General features: G+C 40.7%; 1 protein-coding gene across 1 annotated transcript; it reads left to right on the plus strand.

The window, feature by feature from the left end:
- The first annotated feature begins 13112 nt into the window (after positions 1–13112).
- On the plus strand, positions 13113–24036 carry LOC146618839 (uncharacterized). The gene is given in 20 exon segments (XM_085371040.1): positions 13113–13120; positions 13293–13437; positions 15819–15948; positions 16099–16242; positions 16346–16472; positions 16561–16772; positions 16862–17024; positions 17126–17214; positions 17979–18139; positions 19885–19999; positions 20362–20558; positions 20638–20686; positions 21527–21673; positions 21775–22110; positions 22286–22383; positions 22469–22575; positions 22680–22783; positions 22886–22914; positions 22982–23113; positions 23533–24036. Coding segments are annotated over 20 exon segments (2997 nt in total).
- The last annotated feature ends 1180 nt before the right edge of the window (positions 24037–25216 follow it).

A 25216-nucleotide genomic window follows, 5' to 3' on the forward strand; every position in this document is an offset into this window, starting at 1 on the left:
AACCATGCCCTCTTGGTAATCAAAATGTTAATACACAAAACTGACATTTCTGACGATATCCTCACTGTCTGAATGTCTTTGCCAGGCTGGTTCCAGGATTTGCCAGGGCAGAACGAGTGTAATCCCTGTCCCCCTGGGTTCCACTGCCAGCCTCTGAATCCCAGCCCCACCAGAGGGAGCTCTGCCGGAGTCTCCAGCCCTCTGCCCTGCCCAGCTGGTTATTTCTGTCCAAAGGAGGAGAGTCCACACAATCAGCCACTCCCGTGCCCCAAAGGCAGCTACAGCCCCTTGCAGGGTCTCACTAGTGCAGGTAAAATAACAGAACTTTTATAGGAAATAGAGACAAGTGCAGTTATGTTGCATTCATGGCTAGTTGTTGTATTTATTTAATTTAGATTGAAGTCTAAATATGGCAATGAATGCTTGATTCAGACACATGATTTATGGTAATTTAATCAACTATTATTCAGACCTGAGGTTCTTTTGATAATTTGCATATCTGGAAATGCATTTGTTAAAGAAATTAATATGAAAGGAATTATTATATATTAGATACAAAAATATACAGAAACAAATAGGATATTCTAGTTTTAGCTTATTTATCATATGAAAAATACAAAAACAGGTCTGAGTTGTGTTGATGCACAATAGTATTGCTGTTCTTCCTTTCATAGTTTAAAAACAAAAATCAAAGACTATATTGAGTCATTGAGTGAATGTTTACATGCATTTTGTTACTTCGGTCTTTCTGCTGTGTTATTCTAGTGCCCTCTAATATAGTTTACTTCACACATTGATACCTTTAGCCACATGCAGCACCCTCAGAGCTGTGCTGATTGATCTTGAGCTTGTTTTGCTGTTAGAAGTGAAGTGAAATCTGTCATTGTCTGTGTTTGCAGGTCAGTGCTTAGTATGCCCGGCAGGGCAGTTTTGTGGCTCTGAAGGTCTGGTTGAGCCTTCAGGATCGTGTGCTGCTGGGTTTCTTTGTCTGACGGGTGCCAAAGTGCCAAACCCCACTGACAACAGAACTGGATCTCTCTGTCCACCTGGGATTTTCTGCCAGCAAGGTCTCAGAGCAGGTAGATTTATTGGATAATAGAATTAGATACAGTGAGAGTGTTTTGACTAAATTAGTTGATAACTATTGTCCTTGATGTAAATATGTAAGAAAATTGTGTATGTTTCTGTATCCTGTTTGTTTGTATATGTGTTTTTCTTCTTGCTGTTACAACCAAATTTCCCCTTGTGGGACAATTAAAGATGATTCTATTCTATTCTTCTATTCTTATCGTCACAAGCAATGAAGTGATCTTACTAAGAGTCTCTGTCTGTACAGCTAAATCTTCTAAATGGCCAGATGGCTACTTTGATGTGCAAAGGATCTGTTTAATATCCTGTAATGACACTTTACATGTTCCTATAGGGGAACCACACCCCCAGTGGCACTGTACTTAAACTGAGACAACAGCACATATTCACATGTTACTGGGACTATTCACTTCAACTGTGGATCACAGCCTTTTTCCTTTGCAGTACCTCTAGTGGTCTGTTAGAGTCAGAGAGAAAGATCAGCAATATCTCTGCTACTTCAATCTATTCATTTGAACTCTATTTAATCTTTATTAAAATATTAATATTCTATGGTAGCACATATCATGCTGTAGGAAAATCCCAGAATGGCACTGTCAGGGCGCCGGTTTAGCTAACTGGGATGAGCAGGTGACCATATGCTGCATGTCTTCCCCTTTCTGTCTCCCTCTATTTTCCTGTCACTCTTCACTCTATCCTTTCAAATAAAGCTGTAAAAAGGCCCCCCAAAATGTCAGCTGTAATAATTTAACTTTTATGTGCATAAATCTTTGAACAACACATTGTAACTTGTAAATTTCTGTATAGAAGTTTGTTTTTCTTTTACTCTCTTGTCTTCTAGGTGATTGCTGGGTGGGCTTTTATTGTGACTGGGGCTCCAGCAAAGCAGATCAGGCTGTGTGTCCAGCTGGTTTCTTCTGCCCCAGTGGAACACCAGCACCGGTGCCTTGTCCTGCAGGAACATTTAGCTCTCAAACGGGCAACACGCATCAATACAACTGCACCATCTGTACCCCTGGATACTACTGTCAAGGTGGGAAACATGGATTTACCTGCAGGGATCAGCAGTAATCCAGAGAGGAATCCATTACCATACTTTGCTACCAAAATATTTGCAAGATCAAATTCACTTGTGTTCACTGGTGATTCTTTAAAGTCCTTCTTGGATGATTATAATAATCAGAGCAAGCTTTATAATTATGAGGAGCTTATCCAAAGTCTCTTTGTCTCAGCCAAACTAACTGAGACATTGTTTCACAGTATCACAAAATTGTTTTAATTATTGATGTCTTAAGACATTTAAAACTACACAACACGGACTTTCCAAAGTTGCTAAATTTCTTTGTTAATTGCATCTCTGTGCCCGAGAGAAGTGAAGGAGAGAAGAGACAGGGTCGAGTGGGTGGAAATGCATGTCAGGGGATTTGTGACAGAGGCAAGAGTAAAAGGGAAGATTTACAAGATGGTAGTGAAACCTGCCATGATGTATGATGTGGAGATGGTGGCACTGACAAAAAGTCAGGAGGCAGAGGTGGCAGAGCTAGAGATGCTAAGATTTTACTGGGAGGGAGGACAGGATTAGAAATTAGTACATCAGAGAGTCAGCTCAGGTGCAGTAGTTTGGAGACAAGGTTAGAGAGGCAAGGCTGAGAGTTGGTTTGGGTTGTGCAAAGGAGGAATAGAGGAAATATGTTAGCAGCAAAATGAAGAAGAAGAAGAAAAAGAAACTATAATGTGTGTACTTATTCTTTTTCTTAATGTGGCTCAGGTGAAGCTACTGTCCAGCCTGTGCTGTGTCCTATTGGTCACTACTGCCCTGCAGGTCTGACTCTAGGACTGGAGTTCCCTTGCCCACCTGGGACTGTGCAGAACCACCTCGGAGCATCCAGTCCTGAAACCTGTCTCTCCTGCCCTGCTGGTACATAAAAACATTTTGCTTCACCATAACCAGTATGACAGCTTATTTTATTTCTAATTATTGTTATGATGACTTTATTTTATTTATGTTGCCTGCAGGAATGTTTTGCTCTCAGTCTGGGCAATCCCAGCCGACAGGTCTCTGTGAAGCAGGATACTACTGTCCTGCTGGATCAACCAGTCCAAACTCTACTGAGTATCAGGTGATGCTTGTCCTTTGTGATGCTGGCCAGTAAAATTTACCTAATGATTTTAGGGGACCTTCAACCTTTAACTTAGTATTACAGTCTTATTTGTGAAGAAAAAACTCTTTTTTGGCACGTCATAAATGGTCTTCCAGTGGTACCATCAGGTGTGATAGACACTATAAGAAAAAGAGCCACATTTCCAGGATACCTTCTGCAGTGAAATACATTCTTCTACTCTAACCCTGTAAAGCCTAAACCACAATAAATTGTCATAAAATTCATTTTTTTTGGAAACTGAAGTGTTTTTTAATCTAGTGACAAATTAAATAATGCAACAATGTGCAATTTATTGCTCACAGTAGGACGGCATGTGTCTGATTGTATGTATGGAAAAACAAAAATCACACAGATGATGTACAGGTGTAAAAAAGTCATGTATCACATATGATACACTTTTTTTTTTAAAATTTCTTTTATTTAGATAATTAAAACTTTTTCTTACTTTTTTCAGGGAAATTCGTCTGGAAGTCATCTTTGTCCACCTGGCCTGTACTGCCCTGCAGGCACTGGCTATCCACTCCCCTGCCCTGTTGGTTCTTTCTCCATCGCTCAAGGACTAAAGGGAGTTGATGAATGCACACCCTGCCCCCCTGGACTGTTTTGTGACAGTCCTGCAATAGCAGAGCTTTCACAAGCGCTCCCGTGTCAGGCTGGGTAAACACTACTATTACTCTTCTACTTTTCAATTTCAAATCCACTCTTTCTCAGAGTGGATAGTGACTTTTTTTTTAAAGGCCTTTTAATGTCTTCCAATCACTTCAGTGTCTGCCAATAGTTTGGTTTCTTTCTCTTCTGGTATTAGACTGTAAATAAGAAGACTGGAACATTTAGGCATATTGTGGAGGAAAATTAAAACACAGAACAATTCAGATACGTTTTTCTTGGCTGCTGCTAGCTATTAAGGGCTTCTGTTGTTTCATTCAGTTTAACCTGAGTGAATTAATAAAGCCAGACTTTGTGCCATGAGCTGCACTCTGCTGTACTGCAAAACAAGAAACACACACACACAAAACATAATTTGAAATTGTGGCTGAATGATTTCCCCTCACTTACAGTTTTGCTAGTGGCAGCTTGTGCCAAAATCTATACGCAGTTTGTTTTCCTCTGTTTGTGCCTACAGGTATGTGTGCTTGGGCGGCAGCTCCAGTCCCACTCCATCCAATGGTCCCCATGGCTACCTCTGTCCTGCTGGCCACAGCTGTCCTATTGGCTCAGCACATGAGGAGCCCTGTGAGCCTGGCACTTACAGTCCTGCCCCGGGAGCAGCCCGTTGCTTATTATGCCCCAAAGGAACCACGTGTCCATCGTCAGCCACTAAAGAGCCCTCCGCCTGCCCCTCTGGTGAGGATGGTAAAAATAAGTCACAAATTAAATATTTTTAAACTTTTAGGTATAGCAACAGTATTGTCCAAATTTGTATTTCTGCAGTAACATAAAGTAACTGCTTTCTCTTTAGGTCATTTCTGTCCTGCTGGGACAGCCCTGCCTCAGCCCTGCCCTTCAGGTACTTTCAACAATCAGACAGGTGCCCACACACTCTCTGCCTGCACACCCTGCCCCTCTGGACTGTACTGTGCCGCATATGGAGCCTCCATACCACAAGGTGAACAGAGATTAAAATTTTGATTTAACAAAACTTTGGCTTTTTAGCAAAATACTCACATCTGCATCCTCACATGGCATCAAACTGGTAGTGTCACCTTTTTCTTTTCTTTTTTTCCATCCAGGTTTATGTTTGCAGGGTTATTTCTGCCATGGTGGAGCTATGGAACCAGCCCCTCACAGCTCTGAAAACTTCCCCAGGAATGGCCCTTGCCCTGTGGGCCACTACTGTCCAGCAGGGTGCCTCTCTCCAATTCCATGCCCTCTTGGCAGCATTCGCAACTCCACGGGTACTTCAGTAATGTTTGCACATGTCATGAAAAGGCATTTCCATGCTGCTGGATTTGAATTTAAAAGAGATCCACTTCTGATCTCATGCTGTCTGCTTCCCATTATCTCCTTCACAATATTCTCTGACTGTTATCTATTGTGCACCCATCATAGGAGGTGTGTCCATGGAGAGTTGTTCTTCCTGTCCTGCTGGCCACTACTGCTCTACAGACGGTCTGGCTAGCCCCAGTGGTCCTTGTGCTGCTGGTTTCTACTGCCCTTTTGACTTCTCTTCAACTACGCCATATGCATTCCTCTGTCCCAAGGTAAGGTTGAACATATAGACTTCTCTCCAACTGAATTACTTCCCCATGTCTTCTCTATTATTTTCCAGACATATGTGTAATAAATGGTTGTGCCACGTAGTTTAATATCAATTTTCTGCTAAATTGGGTGCCACTTCTCTGATGTTCCTTCACCTTTTTCATTCCAACTAAGGGCCACCACTGTCTGCAAGGTTCTTCCATGGCCTTGCCTTGTCCCACAGGAGAGTACCAGCCTAACCAGGGATCAGACAGCTGCATTCCCTGCAGACCTGGTTTCTACTGTGAGGAGGCCATAGTGGGAGATCCACTACCCTGCCCACCACATTCATTCTGCCCTGCAGGTATGCTGAAAAGAAGCTCTGGACAATAAAAGATTTAAACTTTTATTTATAGCTCACTGACATATTCATTGACATGAGACCAATATTAGTCTCATGTCTTTCTTTTGACAAGAATGTTAATCCACTTGGTTTATTTCAAAATCAAGATGAGATGACCAATAAAGGCTTTTGTTTTATCCCACCTTTTGTTTTTCTTCTAGGAACAATGGTACCTCAGCCCTGTCCTAATGGGACATACACCCTTTCAGATCTGGGAGGTTTACAGGAAGAGAGAGAGTGTTCACCCTGCCCTCCAGGAAAGTTCTGCAGGTACACAGTCCCATGCACGTCTTGCACCCTCAAATATTCAGAAACAGTGCACTGACTTAGATAAACATACAGCTAGGCCCATGCACACCTTGTGTATACAGACATATTTATTTATTTTATTTATTTATGCTTTATTTAACAGTAAGTCCCTTGAGAATAAAATCTCTTTTTAAGGGAGACCACGCCAAGAAGACACACCAATACAAAATTATAAATTTACAAATTAAAAATATTTATTGATAAATAAATAAAGGAACATAACAGCATACATACACTATCGAACCAGATACCCTAAACCCCAGTTCCAAAAACAAAAAGCAAAATCTGGATGGTACCATATGTTGCTCTAAAAGTTGTATATGCCTTCAGTACCTTTCCATTTTGCCCCAGTTCAGCTTCTAAATAAGATTTGGCCCAGAGAACCGAGTCTGACTAAGAGAATATAATGCCTTGGATAGATCAACAAACAAGGCAGAAAAATGCATTAACAACATAATTTGTAACCCACACATATTATGGTACTATGAACTGATCTAAAGCCATCAAAGAGCTTATTGCAAATACCAGAGTTTTAACAAGAGTGGAAAGTTTAGCTATAATTCTTTAAAATGAAACTTTTTAGAAGGGGAGAACATAGGCTGCTTTACAGATTTTAGAGCAATATTAGTCTGGACACTAAATCACCCTAAAATCTGGAGAAATAATAATATGAGGAACAGGCTCAGCAGTTGCATCAGCTGTTAGCTTTAGATGACGGGGAATCAGATTGGCAGGTCCAGATGACTTTTTTGGATGAATGGATTTCAAACCTTTTGAAGAAATTGATCTAAAGACAAATGGGTTCTTTTGATATGGAGGTAATAGATGAAAAAGATATGGGATTCAAATTAGAACTCTGAGACCACATTTTCATTAAAAACAGAACTAGCTGATAGAAAATGTTCATTAAGATACCCAGCAATATCAGCTTTACTGATAATTTTAACTGAGTTTATTAAAACATGGAGCACGACAGCAACTTTATCTCTTTCAATAATTCAGAAAGGTTATTGCGGTTTTAAATGGATCTTATGTAGTGCTGTGATTTGGATTTTCAGATCGGAGTTGGACATTTCTTTCTTAAAACTTGTTCATCGATCATCTCTCCTAGAAATCCTATATTGCTTTATAATAGCGTCCATTATGTTAATTGTCATTATGTCAAAAATGTTGGCATGCAGGCTAAACATCATGCATTATATTAACTCTATATGACCAATGCATAGCTCATATAAAATTGCTGGTTCTTAAGATTTTCAAAGAATGAGACCTAGTAACATAAATTTACAGATTTAATTTTAATAACTTATAAATTATTCATAAATTGTTCTCTTAGCCATTTTTAATTACTTCCAAGTAATTAAGATTTTGCAAAGCATCACAAATTACAGCGGATGATGCGTTTAACATTTAACATACATTGTATCTCCACTGCCCTTCCTGTCATGATCAACTCTTTGAACACTGTAATCATCAGTTACAGTGCTCAAAGACAAACACTCACTGTTATCACATCAGAATGCACAAGTATGTCATGATCAGTAGCCACGGTTCACTGCCAAAACTAAATGACTGCCTTCATGTGCATGATCATAATCAACTCAGAGTAAACATTAAACAAGAAGAGATGATGTTATTATCTTTGTATTTGTTAAATGGAGCATACGTTTCAGATTCTTCTAAATTAATTATGTGTGCATAGGCATATATTTCTGGCTGCATGGAGTGAATCTTGTGGTTTTATGTACTGACTAACTAACTGTATGTTTCCTTAGGGGTGGTAAGATCCAAGGTGTTTGTGCTGCAGGGTATATCTGCGTTTCTGGAAGCACAGATTTCACCCCTCAGGGACCAGTGTTTAACTTAACCCAGTGCCAGTGGGGTGTGCAGTGTGCTGGACCGTGTCCACCAGGTGCAATATGCATATATAGAGAGAAAGATATATAATTTTAAAAACTAACAATGTAGAAGAAACTACCAACAAATCAATGTTAATGCTTTTATTCTCTGTAGTTTAGCTAAATAAATTGTTAAATACCAAATGTTTCCTTTATTCTAGGTTTCTATTGCCCCGAAGGCACAAAACAGGCTCGGTTGTGTCCTGCAAATACCATCAGAAGCTCCCCAGGAGGTGCCAGCCTACAGGATTGCTTACCTTGCCCACCCCAGTATTGGTGCAAATCTGGTATGAACTGAGTGAAGTTTTGTAGCCATTTTAATCAAGTATTAAGGGTAAAAATACAAAATTTTAATCAAGATACTTAAATTTTCTGATCTGATGAAAGAGAATAGGAGAGGCTGATCTCTTCTTGTAGCATAAAAATTGTTCGTGTATATACCAAGTATCAGAAACCTGTTTTCCTCCTAAACAACTTTTTGTGATGTTTGCTTGCAGGAGACCCAGTTGCTCATCTGTGTCCTGCTGGTCATTACTGTGATGGTCTGCCTGGTGGCGACTTTGTTGGAGGGACTGGTGCCAGGCCATGCCCTCTCTACACTTATCGAGCTTCTCCTGGAGCACACAGCAAGGGTGACTGCCTGCCATGCCCACCTGGTTCACACTGTAACAGCACAGGTCTGATACGCCATATCCTCATGTTTTAAAAGATGAACTCAAATTTAATCTATAAATGTAACAGATTCCTTTTCCTTCCCTGTAAAAGCTACACATTATTCCATTCTGTTATTCAGTTCTGATTATACCCTGTGCCTACAGTATGGTGCACTGTAATACATTTTAAAATACATCTGTAATCTTTTTTTCTCTGTTGGGTTTTAATGCACATCTGCAAGGGCAATTCAAAGCCAGCTCCTTTCAAGACTGCATTAATGTCCGTATACAGTATATGGTGCACATTATCATAGTTGTGCCTAAACTATGAATGAAAGAAATATGATGTGAGGGAAGGCATTGAATTTTAACTCTTCACATGAGGCCACGTGCACTGAATTTTCAAATAAAAAAACAACAACCTTGTTTCTGGTCCTCTCACAAAAGTTTATGGTTGACACTAAATCATATTGTTGCCTTAGCTAGTGGATAATGTGCAGCAGGTTGTTACGGTCCTTTCTTTTGCTGCCTTTGTGGGAAGGCTTATTAAAAAAACTTTAATAATTTTAGCAAGCTTTGTGGTTCATATATCTGTCACACTATATAGTGATTTGTTGTTTTTAGAAAATGGTTGTTGTTGTAGGGCTGACAGACTACTCCAAACATCCCTGCCCACCTGGCTTCTGGTGTAGTGGGACTGGGCCTCCCATCCTCTGCCCCGCAGGCACCATGAGGCAGCTTCCGGGAGCTGCTGCACCCAGCCAGTGTGAACTCTGTGCAGGGGGAACCTTCTGCCCACACCCCCAGGATACAGGAAAACCCAACGTTGAAGGGATACCCTGTCGGGCTTCCTATCAGTGTCCTGTTGGTGGGTTTCTCAGAATAGTTTTATGTGAAAGCTCATTTTAGCCTCTGGATGCGATGTCTGAACCATTTTAAATTCCTTCCTTTCCAAACATAGCAGTGAGTGTTGTAACAAGTGTTTGATCATAATCTAGGTGCGGTTTCAGAGAGGCCATGCAGAGCTGGATCGTACTGTGGACCCCAAACTGCTGAGCCTGAAGCCTGTCCAGAAGGTTATTTTTGCCCTGAAGGATCTCATTCCTACAACAGCCCCAAACAACTGTGAGTACACGACAGCTCTAACAAGCTAAATCTGGCACAAAGGCAAGTGTCCACTCTGTGTGATATAAAAAATGAGAGGCTTTAAATGATGAAAGCTTGATAGGTTTTGACTGATTCTACTTCATGTGGTTTAAAGCTTTATAAATAACCCTGTTACCATGCTCCACAGCTGTCCATTTCCATACTATTGCCCAGCCAACAGCTCTTCCATGAAGTCCTGCGAAGGCGGCTCTATGCCTGCCAACACTAGTGGGCTCAGAGGGTCCAAAAACAGCTGCTGTATTGTGTGTGAGGGGGGCACCTATCGTCCATCTCTAGCCTCCATTCTGCAATGCCTTCCTTGTCCACCAGGATACTTCTGCCCCCCAGGTACTTTATATACGTTTTGGCAGGAATTTTTCATCATCCTAAATGATCTCAATTGTACAGTATTTCTCATTTCATACACATTTAATGCAACAGGTGCAGACAACTACAAGAAAAACCCTTGCCCTCTTGGCTATGTTTGCCCTTTGGGATCCACTCAGCCGATATCCTGCCCACCTGGCTCATTCGGCAACCTCACTCGTGCTGAGAAAATGGATGACTGTCGCCTGTGTCTGGAAAACACCTTCAACCACCTGCCTGCCCAGAAGGCCTGCTTCCCCTGTGGTAGCTCCTCCACCTCACAAGCTGGTTAGAGCAGTAACTAACAGACTGATTTAAAAAGTTTTTATAGTAAACTTTGTTGCGAGGAGTTGGAAATCAGGACCACAAACTGCCATGCCGTGTGTCGCTTGCTTTCTCAGGTTCTTTTTCCTGTACCTGCATTGGCAAGAACCGTGCTTTCCAGTATTCAGATGGTTCATGTTTGTGCAGAACTGGCTTTATCTTCTATAACGAGCTGGATTTTAAAATATCTACTGCCGATAGTGAATTGGACTGTCAGCCTGAGGTCAGTTAAAACCATTAAGGTATTTGGTTTAATCTATGCATTTTTTTCCTCAATAATGCGTTTGTTGACTCAAAAAACTTACACTTCAACTTGACAGTGTGAAGTCTAAGGAGCTTGGAAAGAAAAGCGTCTGGACTTCTTTGAGTTGCTTGAAGACGTTTCACCTCTCATCCGAGAAGCTTCTTCTTCAGTTCTGAATGTTCTCAGATGAGAGGTGAAACGTCTTCAAGCAACTCAAAGAAGTCCAGACGCTTTTCTTTCCAAGCTCCTTAGACTACGATGACCTGGATGACTGAGAACCTTCAAAGACATATTGACAGTGTGAAATTTTCTAATTTTCTTTTTGTTCCTGCGCAACTCTGTAGACTCACCTGCAAAACACCATTCATGTGTCTAACGTTAAAAAGAGCTTTTCATGAATCACATGAAAAGCTTTCCACTTTTTAAACCAAAAAAAAAAAAAAAAAATCCAGTCAAGATTTGAAGTTTGACTCACTCCCTTTGCAATACGTTTTGCCTAGAAGACTATAGAAGACTATACTATGGTGTAAATGAAGGTTCAGTCACACATGATGCAACATATTTTTTTTTTTTTTTTTTTCCTTTTTTTTTTTTTTTCTTTTTCTTCTTCTTTTTTTTTCAATGACCTTTATCAAATTTGCTTTGGAATAAATTCTGGTCAAAAGCTGAATATATTTCCATTCATGAATGCCAGATTGAATGGCTGGATGGTCAGGACTGGCACAGGCGGTCCCGGCTCTTGCGCTGTGGCCGTAGAGAGGTTCTATGCGTCTTTGTATTTGTATGTGTGTGAGTATGCCTTTATATGTGCGCATACCTGTTTAAACATAAATTAAAGCCAGAGGTCAGCGTGAAGGTTGGGTGCAGCATTTAGGGATGGGGATGTGTGCGGCTGTGATTTTTGTAAAGATGCTGATGCATGGGGAATGTGTTGGTGCTAATGTGAAAACACAGAGTGATAAGAGGGAAATGAAAAGGTGTTTAGTTGGCGGAGCAAATATGTGTGTGCATACGTGTGAACGCCTCGCGTTTTGAACCGTCCTGTTGGCCGTTATCCTCCCCCCCGCGCTTAACCTTGAGATGAGCTGATGAAGTGAGTGGCAGTTTCTAGGGACATCCATCTGGCTCAGAGAGATGAGCTCAGCTTCACATGCTGATATTCTCCACAAGAGTGAATGGAGAGCGCAGTACGACGCCTGCTGAGAGATGGACAGACAGGGCTGACTGAAAAATGAGATGGGCTGATGGGTAGACAGGAGGATAATGATTCAGAGTGAGAAGAGAGTGAGACAAGTCTTTCTTCTCCAGCAGACAAAGCCAACGCGATGCACTGGAGAGACAGTGAAGGAAAAAACATGTTCAAACATTTTTTTTTCCGCAGTGTGGCTCCGTGTATGTATTTCCATGATTAATAACTTTATTTATTTTATATTATACGCATACATATGTGTTCCTTATAGCAAAGATGCCAGTGCTGTGTGCATTGCGGATAAGAAGGTCCCCTGTGGTGCCGTTGTAATCCCGCCGTGTGTCACGAGGTCTCTGTAGAAGAAGACCTCAACCACGGCTTTTCTCTTTGTGTGATTATCTGCGCTTTTATGTACAGGCCACCTATTATTCCCACAGGCCATTAAAGCTATGGAGAATCAAAAGGGCTCGCTACAGGCAAAAACCCTTCAGTTTACAGCTAAAAAGGGAACACGGGGCACACTGTAATATGATTGGTAATGATTCAAAAGAATACAGCATACAACCTCTCAAGAAAATCAGATGCAGGAAACATGCAATGCAAATATAAGTACAAACAGAGGAACCTTTTATCTCTTGATATTACCATGAAGAAAGTTGCTGAAGATTGTTTATGTTTTACTCAGCATTTTGCCATAGTCAAGGTTCAATGACAGGAAGCTCTGATGATGATAAAAAGCAACGGGCTTCCAAGTTCATCTATAATGCATGCAGAACTTGTTTGTGCATATGTTGACTTGCGCAATGCCAGCATTGCTTTCAATAATAAAGCTGGATTTCTTATGCTGGTGTTTGATATTTGTGCGTAAATCTAGTGTATAAGCAGATACGCGAAGCTAGGGCTTCATTACAGTTTAAGACATTTTATTTTATTTTATTTTATTTTATTTTATTTTTTTTTTTCTAAATGATGCAACATATTGCAAAAACCTTGTATGCCCTTTCGGAAGTCTGAGTTTTTGTTTGTTTCAGGTGAACAGACGATGTGCCACAGGAGAGGTGCGCTTGGCAGCATCCAGAGAGTGTGTGTCACCGTCCCTCCACTCCTGCAGTATCACCTGTGGACCACATGGAGGAACTCTGGATGCGGAGATGGGCATGTGAGTCACCTTATCACCTTTTTCCTTTACCAAATCATGTAAGCCGAGTCCGATTTACTGTTGCTCTGTAAAAACTACTAAAGCTACATCTAATAAAGAAGTGAATTAGGATTCTAGCTGGTATACAGCCTGATATGTTGCCTTTCTGTCTCTTGCCTTATCTGCACCCCAGCTGCCAGTGTGAGCGATACGTGTCTGCTGAGGAGCTTTGCAATACATCCTGCCTTTCCAGACTGCCTCAGCTCTCTGCTCAGCTTTCACCAGATGGACACCTGCTGCTCAGCATCAAAGAAAGCCATAGCATGGTCTGGGCAAAGGTGATGGAAGGTTAACATGGGCCACTGACAACTGTTGATCAGCTACACCTTGCAAGGATATCCAGCTATCCAATTCAATTATTTCTCTTATAATTAGTGATCAGTTACTCTAAATGTGTGCGGGAATGAGAGGAGGGATACTTGAAAAACAAGTACAAATACAACATTAGAACTGTACTGACGCAGCCAAGCGACTCCTCACACTGTAGGGTTTAGCTACATCAATTAGTAGGCAGAAAGCTTGGCACAGCATTTGACAAGGTTTCAGCATGATGTGAAAAAATGTTGCAACTGCAGATTTTGTGATATCATTGCATATGATGAAGTGACAGTGATAAATAGTGAAGTCTGCTCACCATCAAAGAAAAAGTATTTCGTTATTCCAAGTTATTCCAGCAAGAGGTTTTTTCATTTTCTGTGAGTTTCATCATATATACAGTGTTGTGCAAAAGTCTTGAGCCACCCCTCGTTTCTTTATATTTTGCCAGATTTGTGATTTTTAAAAGTTGGCTTGAGTTCTCCAGGTTTTCTGTTTTTCCAGGGTTTTATTTTAACATTGCCTTTTTATTTGTATCTTTAGGCACTTTGTTATTCGCAGGCTGTCACAAAATCACATATATTGTTTTCCTATTTCTTTGGTTGAAACTATGAAAGATCCCAACGATAACAGTTTAACAGGCATAAAACAGTAATTTTTGCACCCACATGCCAATTCCCAAGGAGTTATTGGCTGAAAACATGACATATGACAGCAGGGTATGCACTGTGTCCTTAAAAATGAGGAAACTGAACCAAGTGGATGACCAACAAAGAAGGGCTAAGCCTAACAACTTTCTGTAGCATATATGAAGTATCTTCAAGTCATTTCCTTTAGAAATAGGAAAAAATCCAACAAAGTTCTGACACAGGACCCGAGAAATGCATGTGGCACTTCAGTTGATCCATGTGCTGTTCACCGAAGTCTCATGAGACATGGTCTCAGCAGAAGGGTGTCTGTCAAGAAACCATAGTCAAAGAAGGGAACGGCAAGAAAAAGCACATGCCAAACTGTACAAGAACTGGAGCTGTCGTCAAATATTTGTCAAACTGTATAAAGCAGGTCCCATATGTTGGAGGCTGTGTCATGGTTTGGGACTGCATTACAGCCTGTGCTCTTGGAATCTTGTCAAAATTGATGGAACCATGCAGAAAAGTACTGTCACATTTTGATCCACCATGCAGTACCACCTGGAAAGTGTGTGTTTGGCAGCGGCTTCACTTTTCAGCATGACAATGATCCCAAACACACTGCCAATGCAGTAAAAGCATAACAGGTAAAGCGGATGGAAAACCACACAATGGCACAGTGTCGTTCCTTCCCAGAGCTTGGACCTCAACATTACTGAGGCAGTGTGGGACAATTTTGACAGAGAAAAGAACAAAAGACATTCAAAGACACGCTTTGAATGTCCTTCAAGAAGCCTGGAGAACAACTCTTAATAAGAGGAAATCTTGCCGAAGAGAGTTCAGGTTCTAAAATAATAAAGGTGGCCATACCAAACATTAACTTAAGTTCATTAGAATTCTACAAACTGCGTTTTTGCCTTAAATAATGTATATATAAGTTCCATCTACTGTAATGTAGTGTAGTGTAGTGGCAAGTGAAAGGTAGCTGGCTTTGTGGTTGGGTCAGGAAAAGCATAAAACTGTGCCAAATCAAGCAATTTGCAGAGCTACCCCACTTGCAACAAGGGTGCAGCCAAAAGCAGCTTTATACTGTATTTCCATTAATGTTTGTACATGTTTCACCCCCAACCAATCGCAGCAGATGGATGCTCCTGCCTGAACTGGAGGTTTCCTCCTGTTAAAAGGGAGTTTTTCCTTCCTGAATGATTGCTCATAGGGTGTTGTTTGATTGTTGAGGTTTTTCACACTGTTATTGTAGGGTCTTTAACTTTCTTACCACTGAGGTGACTGATGTTATGATTTGGTGCCATGCATATAAAATTGAGTTGAATTGAAAATTTAATTGAATCTCTGCACCTATTTTCCTAATAAAACATAAAGAAATAAGGTGTCTCAAGACTTTTGCACAGTACTGTAAGTGTGCATGTTATTTGTCTAACAACAAAAATATCTTTTTCTCAAGTTAAGGATATTTTTTTTATTATTGTGACCAAGGTGTAGCATGGCATTACTGTGAATGTGTATTGGAACACATACTTAACACTACATATAAATAAAAACTGACAAATATCAGCAACTGGAAAAACTATAGTTAAAATAGAAACACAGTATGGCACAATTGTTCCTTACATTATGTTTTCTCTCCAACATAATAGATACAAAATAACATGCGCTTTTCTAGTGTTGTAGTTTGTGTTATTTCCTTTTATTTTCAGAGAATAACAAATATTTTAGGACCAGATATCCATTTAAAGAATATTGGGAAAACACACTTGGTCCAGTTTGACTCTGAAGGAGTGTTTGGTTGGATTCCCACACAAAAAGATGTCATCAATCAGTTTCTGTCAGGTGATTAGAGCTGACATGTTGATTGATATATTTTCTTTTGCCATGCAATCCGTTTGTTTTCTGTATCTACCACCAATTAACTGTAAACATTTTGGCTTTAATTGGTTGACAAAACTGTGCAATCTGTGACACAATGCTATCTCTTCACTGAGCCAATAGAAGTCCTAAAAACAAGACCCAGAAATAGAAGAGACACAGCAGATCTGGCTGTCTTACCTCGAATCCCCAACCCCATTGCCTGTCTTTCCTCTGGTGACATGCTCATTTTTCATCTCACCATCAACCACACAGGTACAGCTGTTTTTACTTTTACCATGGTTTTATCACAGTGTGTGATTTTTTTTCTTTTTTTTTAAACCACTGTCCTCTTACTTCTAACTTTGAATTCTCTTAGACCGCCATCTCAGCCACTTTCCAGTTTATCAAAAAGACCACCTGTTTAACAGCAACCCCAGCTGGGACTTTGGTGCCTTTAGACATCTACAGATACTCATGAAGCAAACAAACTTTAACTCCTCAAGGTAACATATCCTCATATAACTGTGGTCACACAGTATCGTCATCTCATGTTCTAATTTGTATTCCTCTTCGTCATCTTTCCATTGCCAGGTTTGCCCATGTTTTTTCTGAAACGGGGAAGTACGTGTTTGTTGACAGTGTTGTCCCACAGTGGAGTCTGGTAGTGGTAGTCAGTGAGGAGGGGACAGAGTGTGGCCCCAGGGCTGCTGTGTTTCAACCCATGACCCCAGCACAATTGGTCAAGCACGGGATTGTCAAGAAACACAAACTAAACCTTCTGCCCGACTGGGGAGTGATTGCTGGTGGGTATTTGTATTGCTGACTAACTGTTTACAGGGGTATTATTGTAATGAATTAGCTTTCACCATGACACAATGCTGACTGTGTGCAGGGATCCTTAGTCTGCTCTTGGTTGTGGTCGTAATTCTGACCACTACAGTACTAGTTTTGCGACCTAGCAAAGCAAAGCTTGTCTCCCAGTGGAGGATAAAGCCAAAGTGGCGCAGCCTCGGGGAGCCTTTCTGTCCGGTGGAGTGTGCATGCAGCAGAGAAAGGTATACTGGTGTGACAGCAGTGCTGACGTTGTGTTCTAAAAAATACATAAAACACTTTTAAACAAGTGAAAATAAACAAAATTCGAGTCTTTGTTTTTCAGCTTAGTGGTCCCAAACCAAGGTGATTTCCTTGGTAGTAGAGGTGTTGGAGAAGGAGCAGAAGCTGAGGAGCCTGCTATTTCAAAAGGAGGTAAGCCCCTTGTTTAATACTGTGCCAGTGCTTTTTGTTTTTTTATCTATCTATGGGTTTTCAAGCAATTGCAATAAATGTGTAACTGTGATGGAGAGTAATTTTTTGGCCTAAACATGCTCTAATTTGTATTCAATTAAATATGGTATCACAGTATATGAAACTTAAGTCTGAAATGCATTTAAAGTTTACTTTTATGACTTACTGCAACTATGTTTTATCAAATTCACTAAAGAAATTTTCTGTACCTCTTGGACGACTTGGCCAATAACCAAAGACTAAAAGTTTTCCAGAAAACTTTCACTAAAACAAACTTTGGCAGCTCCCTTTCGTCGACTTTTCACTACATTTGCCTTGTTTCTTTCTAATCTCTGATAGTGGAGGTGACGGTAATGTTTCTCAGTTGACGCTTATTACATTATTCATGCAGCTTGATTGGGCGTTTAAATGCCAATTGGCCTAGCCATTATGAAACCATCACGCATGACCAGCTAGCAGTTAACAGCCTATTCCACATCTGATTGACGATAAAGAAAATAATGGCTTATATCATACTGTAATGGCTTGTGCTGTTACCACTAAAGAAAGCTAGACCGACTCCACTAAATTACTATGGAGCCAAACTGAGCTTATAATTTCAATGTGCGTTCATGCTTCACAAGATCATCTCCTCAGATCTTAAAGATGTCATGATGAGGCCCTTCTGTTATTTTTTCAAGCCATTTCAATCTTTCCCATTGTTGACATTTACTGGCCTTGTTTAGGAGGAGTGCCAGGGTGCTGTGATTTGGAGGAGTTTAATGTGAAGACTCTTTACGACAAGCTGGAGGATCAGAACCTCCATATAGCCTCACAGCTGGCCCGGCACCGCAAAGACATACAGGAGTTTTATAGAAACATCTGTCAACACACTGAATCATTCAAGGTGAGTTTTAATATTGTAATAAATAATGCATGGAATAATCCAGTAAAGCTGTTGGATAAATTATCTTGCCACCACAGTTCATGTTTAGTACAAAACCTAAAAGACATCCATCAGGTGGGGATGCCTGTCGCCCTGAGGGTAGGGCAGGTCATATATTGATCGGTTGATTGATGTATTGCTTTACTGGTGGATTGGTCTCTGGTTGCTTCAGTCTGCATGCCAAAGCATCCTTGGACAAATAACTGACCCCAAGTCATTGCCAATTCATTCATCGAACAGTGAATGTTCGATAGGAAGCGCTTAGAAACAGGACAAAGGGGCGATGTAGTGGTTAGCACTGTTGGCTCACAGGGAGAAAGTACTGGGTTTAAATCCACCATCCGGTGTTAGGATGCCTGGGTCGTTGAGCCAGGGTTTTGAGTTTATATATTATTTATCATTTCTATGCTTTGGTTTCTTTGTTAGAGTCATGTCTTATGGTTTGACTCTGTGTAATCCTTAGTTGCTGTCTCCCCTGTCCGCTATATCCCCGTGTCCAGTCAGCGTCTGTGTCTGCCCTGGTCCCACGTCTCTGTTCCCTCTGTTGTAGTGCCTGCATGTGAGTCTGTGTCTTTTGTTCAGTCTGTGTTATGTGTTTCCTGTTTTACTTTGAAAGTCTCTGTCTTATCTCAGTGTGTTCAGTTTACGCTTCCTTGTCTCGTCAGTTCTGATTTCTCCCAGCTGTGCTCTCCTTCTGTGTCTCATTCCCCTCGTTACTTCCCAGTGTATTTAAACCCTGTGTTTCTCTTGGTCACTGTTGTGTCGTCCCTCATGTTGTGTGGATCTCCCTTTGTCTCACTGTGAGTTTTGTTTATGAGTTTCCAGTTTAGTTTGCTTTTTTAATGACTTTCCCCTGCCAGCAAATAAAGCTGAGTTTTTTGTGTTTAAACCTCATGCCTGAGTGCCTGCATTTTGGGTCCAACTCCTGCCTGCCACACAGCGACTCATGACAGCTGGAGTTTCCATATTTTCCATGTTCTCTCCATATCTGTGTGGTTGTCTCCTCACACAGTTCAGAGAGTAGTTAAATAGTCTTTTCGTTCTACCATTAATAAAATAAAATAAAAAAAACAACTTTGCAGCTGGGACACTACAGCCTGCAGATGGCAAATACGTTTTTTTATTAATAAAATGATTAATAGCAAACTCCTTTTAAGAGGTGAAATCAAATTAACATCTGCAGTACATTTGAGCAATGTTTACAATGACTACTCTTATAGGATCCTTTACACCTGGAATGTCAAACTAATTTTATATTCTGGCCCTTACACTTCATACCCATGCTCTAGGCAACCATGTTTGCTGGGAGTCTGGCTGTGTCCCATTTTATCCTCTAGCATGTGAGACCCCCTTACACTGATTAATGGTGCCTCATTGCATTGCTGCTCTCACTGATACCCCAACTACTTTTTATTATTTGTTTACCATCAAACCAGCACCTCAAAGAGAAGCGGTTTGAATCCAAGAAGTGCTCCTTCTCATAAACAGTTGAAGTCATTTATTTAAAGTTTCAGTTAATGTTTTTTGTTGTTGTTTTGTTTTGTTTATTAATGATGAGTAAATCACTTACCACACTTTATAGGTCAGTTATGAACCATTAATAAGAACAACTTATGGACTTGCTTGTCCATACATAACACATACATAATAATGCAATCTTGTTCCCCTCAAGGAAACAGAATAAAAATTCTTTATCCTTCTTTCAGAATGCCTTGGAGAATATGGATCATAAAAAAATGAGCCTCCTTAAAGAGATATTAGTTCATAAAACAATGAAGGATGAACCATCAGGCAGCAGTGTGGGGGAGAGACATACACAAGGTAAAAATAAATGATGATGATCATGAGGATGAGAGTAATGTCTTCTACTGAAGATGAATGACCGTCTCTAATAATAAGATAGATCATTAAAGGGATATTTAGTCAGTCTGGGAAATGTGAATTCTTCATTTCTTGTTGAGAACCACATGCACGCATCATAGCTGTAAAGTTACAGACAATTACTTTAGCTTAGCATAAAACACCAAAGTGTAAAGATGATAATATGTGGTTTGTGTTGTGTTTTGTGGACCATCACACAGAAGCATGCTGGCTGTTTCTTGTTGTGCATTAAGAGAAATGGAAATTTATGTCACAATTTAATTTTTTTTTTTGTATGTAACTGAACATCTCCATCATTCAAGTTGAGGCCTGCATGTCATTGCTGGGAGCTCTGGTCAGGTCAGTGGAAACTCTCTTATGCAGGCTGACAGGAGACGCTTGGCAGAACCAGGATTTGTCTGGTCCCCTGTACTGTCACACAGGTCATCACGATACCAGAGAGTGTGAGGCGCAAGCTGGATACATGCAACCCAATGACACTAACATGTGTTTGATGCAGGTACTGCAGTGGCATTCTCTCTGTATTGTGTATTTATGATATAAAGTAGAGAGTAAATTCCTCACTCAATGATCCACAGTTTTCCTCAGTGAATGTGACCAAAGCAGGAGCTCTTCCACACGAGCCCGGTAAGGAATAAATCACTACTTTGTATGCATGTACAATAATATCAGAATATTACACTGATCAGGCATAATATTATGAACACCAAGAGGTGAAGCGATTATTTCTCTTTATCATGTCACCTGTTAGTGGGTGGGATATGGGAGCAAATGAACATTTTGTTGATGTGTTTGAAGCAGGAAAATGGGCAGGCAAAAGGATTTGAGCAAGTCTGTCAAGTGTCAGATTGTGATGGCTAGACGAATGCGTTCTCTGGAGCATCTCCAAAACTGCAGATCTTGTGGGGGAAGGAAGGAACTGTGGTGAACCAGTGACAAGGTCATGGGCAGCCAAGGCTCGCTGATTCACAAGGGGAGGGAAGGCTGGCCCATGTTATCACAAAAGAGATTAGCTACTGTAGCTCAGATTGTCAAAATAGTTTATGCTGACAGAAGGGTGTCAGACTACACAGGCGTCGCAGTTTGTTTTGTGTGGGGCTGCACAGTTGCAGACCAGTCAGGGTACCCATGCCTCTGTCACTACTGAAAGCTCCAACGATGGGCACGCGAGTATCAGAACTGGACCACGATCAATGGAAGAAGGTGGCCTGGTCTGATTAATCATATTTTCTTTAACATGATGGCCGCGTATATGTGCATCACTTACCAGGGGAACACCTGGCAGCAGGATGCACTATGGGAGGCAAGTCAACAGCGGCATCAAGCATCTTTGGGTTGTGTTGGACAAACAACTTACAGGACATAACAGATGTGTTACTAACATCTGATCCAGATACCAGGTGTCCATAATCCTATGCCTGGTCAGTTTATAGTGTGTTCTGCTAATGTTATTTCTCTGTGTCCTAGACCATATACAGAGCACAGCTCCTTCTTTAAGTGATCATGACCTGTCGAAGCTTATCATGATATCACCTCTATTCAAGACCCTGCAGGAGATCCAACAATCTTTACAAAATCTCACCATGGATGAGTCAAAACAATATTTTAGCAATGGTACAGAAACATTATAACGAGATCTCTAAAACACACATAATATTTGATCAATGTAACATATACCAAGTTCTAAAATTATCTCTTTTTTTTTTCCTTTTTAGGAGTTGCAGATAATTCTACAAAGGGGAATTATGATGGGCAGCTCATCCCGACTGCACTGGACAACCTCTCCCCACAGGACTCTGCCATTTTTTTGTTTGGTTGTCAGGTGATGCAATTGCTTGAAAACTGCCCCATGTTCCCCAGTGCTCTTCTCCTGCTGGCCAAGTCGATTCCATTCGCTCCATCTTCCTCTAATGGGGGTCTACTGTCACACTGCTCCAGGGACTTTTATTTTGATGCGACCAATCAAATCCTGTATCTGTCAGAGGCAAAGCTTCAGCACGTGGGACATTTCATCTCTGTCATCCTGCAGTCAATGGCCCACATAGCATCTGGTAATCAGAGAAAAACCAATAGAAGACAGTTCTGAAGGACAGTCTCGTGTCCTCGTTTGGCAACTGTCATATAGTACAGAGTAATATCCCTGGCAATTAACTTTGAAAGCACAAAGTATGTAATCTTCTTTAAAAACACTGATATATAGATTTGTATATGTATTTTTTAATCCAGGATCCAAAGCCCAAAGCTTTATGCAAGCACTCCATGAGGCCATTTCAGTTCTAAGCCTTCAGTTGTTCAATGTTTCTTTCAAATGGAGCACAGCAGAGGTGTGTAAGTGCTCTTTAAACCTCACTCATCATTCTCATAGTATAAAAATGGAGGCAGATAACATTTTATGCCTTCTTTTAACAGTCCAATTTCGATGCTTTGAAGGGGCGGAATAACACATTAGTTGAGGAATTTCTCAACATTAGAGTTCCCACTGAAGCCCGCTTCACTGAGCACCTATTAGCTAGCAGGTTGGTGAGACAGATAACGATTACAGCAGAATAAATGAAGTTTGTCATTTCAGCAAAATATTTATATTACAATATGTAATATTTCTCCCTTTTTGCCAATTCAGACTCAAGAAATACAAATATTTCCAGCTGGAGCAGCTCATTTCTGAACTCAAACATACTCCAGCTCAGACCACAGACAAAGGTAAGACAACTGTTGATTGTAATAGTAATTCAAAAAGAATTACTATTGTTTGGTGTTTTTTTGTTGTATTTTCCATTCTACAGATTCCAGACACACATTTTTATTCTTTTTTTTTGTTTGTTTTAGGTTTACCACCAAAGGGGACACCAGTGCAGGTAAAAATATGAAAAATGAAACAGAATTTTAATTTAAGTGAACCGTCAACCATTATTTCTCTTCCAGATGTCATGTATAGAGGAAGAAATTGATCGCATGAATGAGTCGTTCTTGCTGCTGAGCACGCAACTACAGAAGAGAGCTGATGTGAGCACATGGCTAAAGGAAAGAGAGAACAGCGCTGGAAACCATTCTGCAGTAATTAGCTGGAACATTATACATTGCACATATAATTACATAATCCAAAACATGAATCTCTGTGTTAATTTAATTGTGTTGTGAAGGGCTTTTAAATGATGTCTTTGTGTTTTGATTTCATCCAAGTTTCACTTCAGCGTTGTTAAATGATCTCGTTTGATTTTGCCAGTATCTGCTATTACTGCATTTCATACATATAAATGGCACATTGCAGTGATTGAATGGTGATAACTCGTTTTAATCTACGATATTCATGATGATGTTCAGCCTTGACTTAAAAGAGAAATGCGTAAATCAGTATGCATGAACGCGATCTGTGTCTGAATTTGCATTATTGCTCGAGACTATGTGCACGAACTCAGTCATATCTTTACGGCACATCATTTACAATACATGCTCTGTGATCTATTCTTCTGCAGAGGGCAACTCCAACAGACATGCCAAGCCTGAGTCGTAATGGAACAATCCTGCTGGAACTGAAGAGACGCTATGTATTACAGCGCCTCAATGAGCTCCAAATCACATTAGGCCAGATCACACGATGCCAGCAGCATGACAGCAAGTCGAAAGATGGGACAAGAGGCTGCACACAAACAGACAGCAGCACTACACAGCAGGGAGAAAGTGAGAATTATGGTAGTACAGATGGTTTGAGCCCCAACGATGGCCAGCGGCGGGACAGTATTTCAGCTAGCCACAGTCACAGCCAGCAAGCCGAAGAGAGCAGAGGTCTTGATAGCTATAAACTGGAGAGTCATATTTCTGACCAGAAGAGTAACACTGTCCAAAGCAACAACGCTGACACATTATTGGGCTGCCAGACGCCAGGCACTCAAGATCTTAATGTTCCAGGAGAGCAAGAGCTAAAAAGGCAGCCTGCAATAGAAAATACAACAAGCTAAACAGATACTGATGACATTTGAGTGCACAACAATCTGAATGTGGACAAATGATCAAGGTTTTTTCCTTTTTTGTGCTCCTTCATGTTAGACCTCGAGTGGCTATTTCTGTACAATATTGTTGTTTTATTCGAGTAACGATACAAGTGACCTCTGTCTTCATTTTGGTGCACTTCGTAAAAACAATTCATCGTAGCTCCTTTCAATTATGTGTGGATCCAGACAAAAGTAATTTGCAGCTGCAAGGAGTGGCATGACACAGTCTGTCAGCTTGTCCAAAGAATTTCTTAGTCAGGAGTTAATACTGGTCTCTAAGACAGATTGTGCTCATTATCATATTCTAGTTAAGACAATAAAGCTCAGCTGATTGAACACAAGGTGACACCGGTGCTTCTGTTCTACTTCCTGATCACAGCAGCTTCTCCGCCGTGTCGAGGTGACAACCCGCGTGTTTTTCATGAATATGTAATATTAAACTACAATAACTCTTCTCTCTCTTGCACACTTACAGGTTCTGAACTTTATGCCCCGAGCTGTCGTTCTAGTGAGATTTCTCTGTAACCAGCAGATTAACCGAGTGGAACTAAACGTAGCTGCACAATTCGAAAGGCACCGATTTGATTTTGCTCCAAAAAGAGAAGTCTATGTTGCACAACTGCTGTCTTCTTCTGGTTCAATGATTTATTTGACGCATAGCGTTCTGGGTCTTATAATAGAAAGTCAGTATTCCTACAGGGGGCTGTGAGCCAAATCAGAAGGTCAGATGGAACAAGTCTTCACTTACTATCAGTGTTAGCTTAGAGGTCTGTGCCAAGTCCCCCTGGTTGAATCTGGCATTGCCCCGTGGCTCTGTGTATGTGTGTGTACACATGTGAGGTGTAGTTCAGTGACTCAATGACATTTCATGCCTTATCAATTAGATTGGCTCTGGCGCCACTGATTTTGCATTTGTGTCCAGAGTACCTCGCAGTGGGACATGGCAACATAAAACAACTTACTGGGCAGCTCTGAGTGTGTAAATCTTTGTGGTTATTTACTACATTAGGCTTGCTCTAGTTGGTTAGATGAAAACATGGGTTATTTTTAGGATGAATGGCTTTGTGTGATGATTGTGTAAGTATCTGTGTGCCCATATGCATAGAGTAATGTGTCTGATCTCAAAATTGTTATTTTATCCCATCTTCCCACAACGATTTGGTAAAAA

Source organism: Diplotaxodon limnothrissa, linkage group LG14 (assembly GCF_057381915.1).
Source record: "Diplotaxodon limnothrissa isolate DT_005_m linkage group LG14, D_limnothrissa_male_GT1.1, whole genome shotgun sequence".
Lineage (NCBI taxonomy): Eukaryota > Metazoa > Chordata > Actinopteri > Cichliformes > Cichlidae > Diplotaxodon > Diplotaxodon limnothrissa.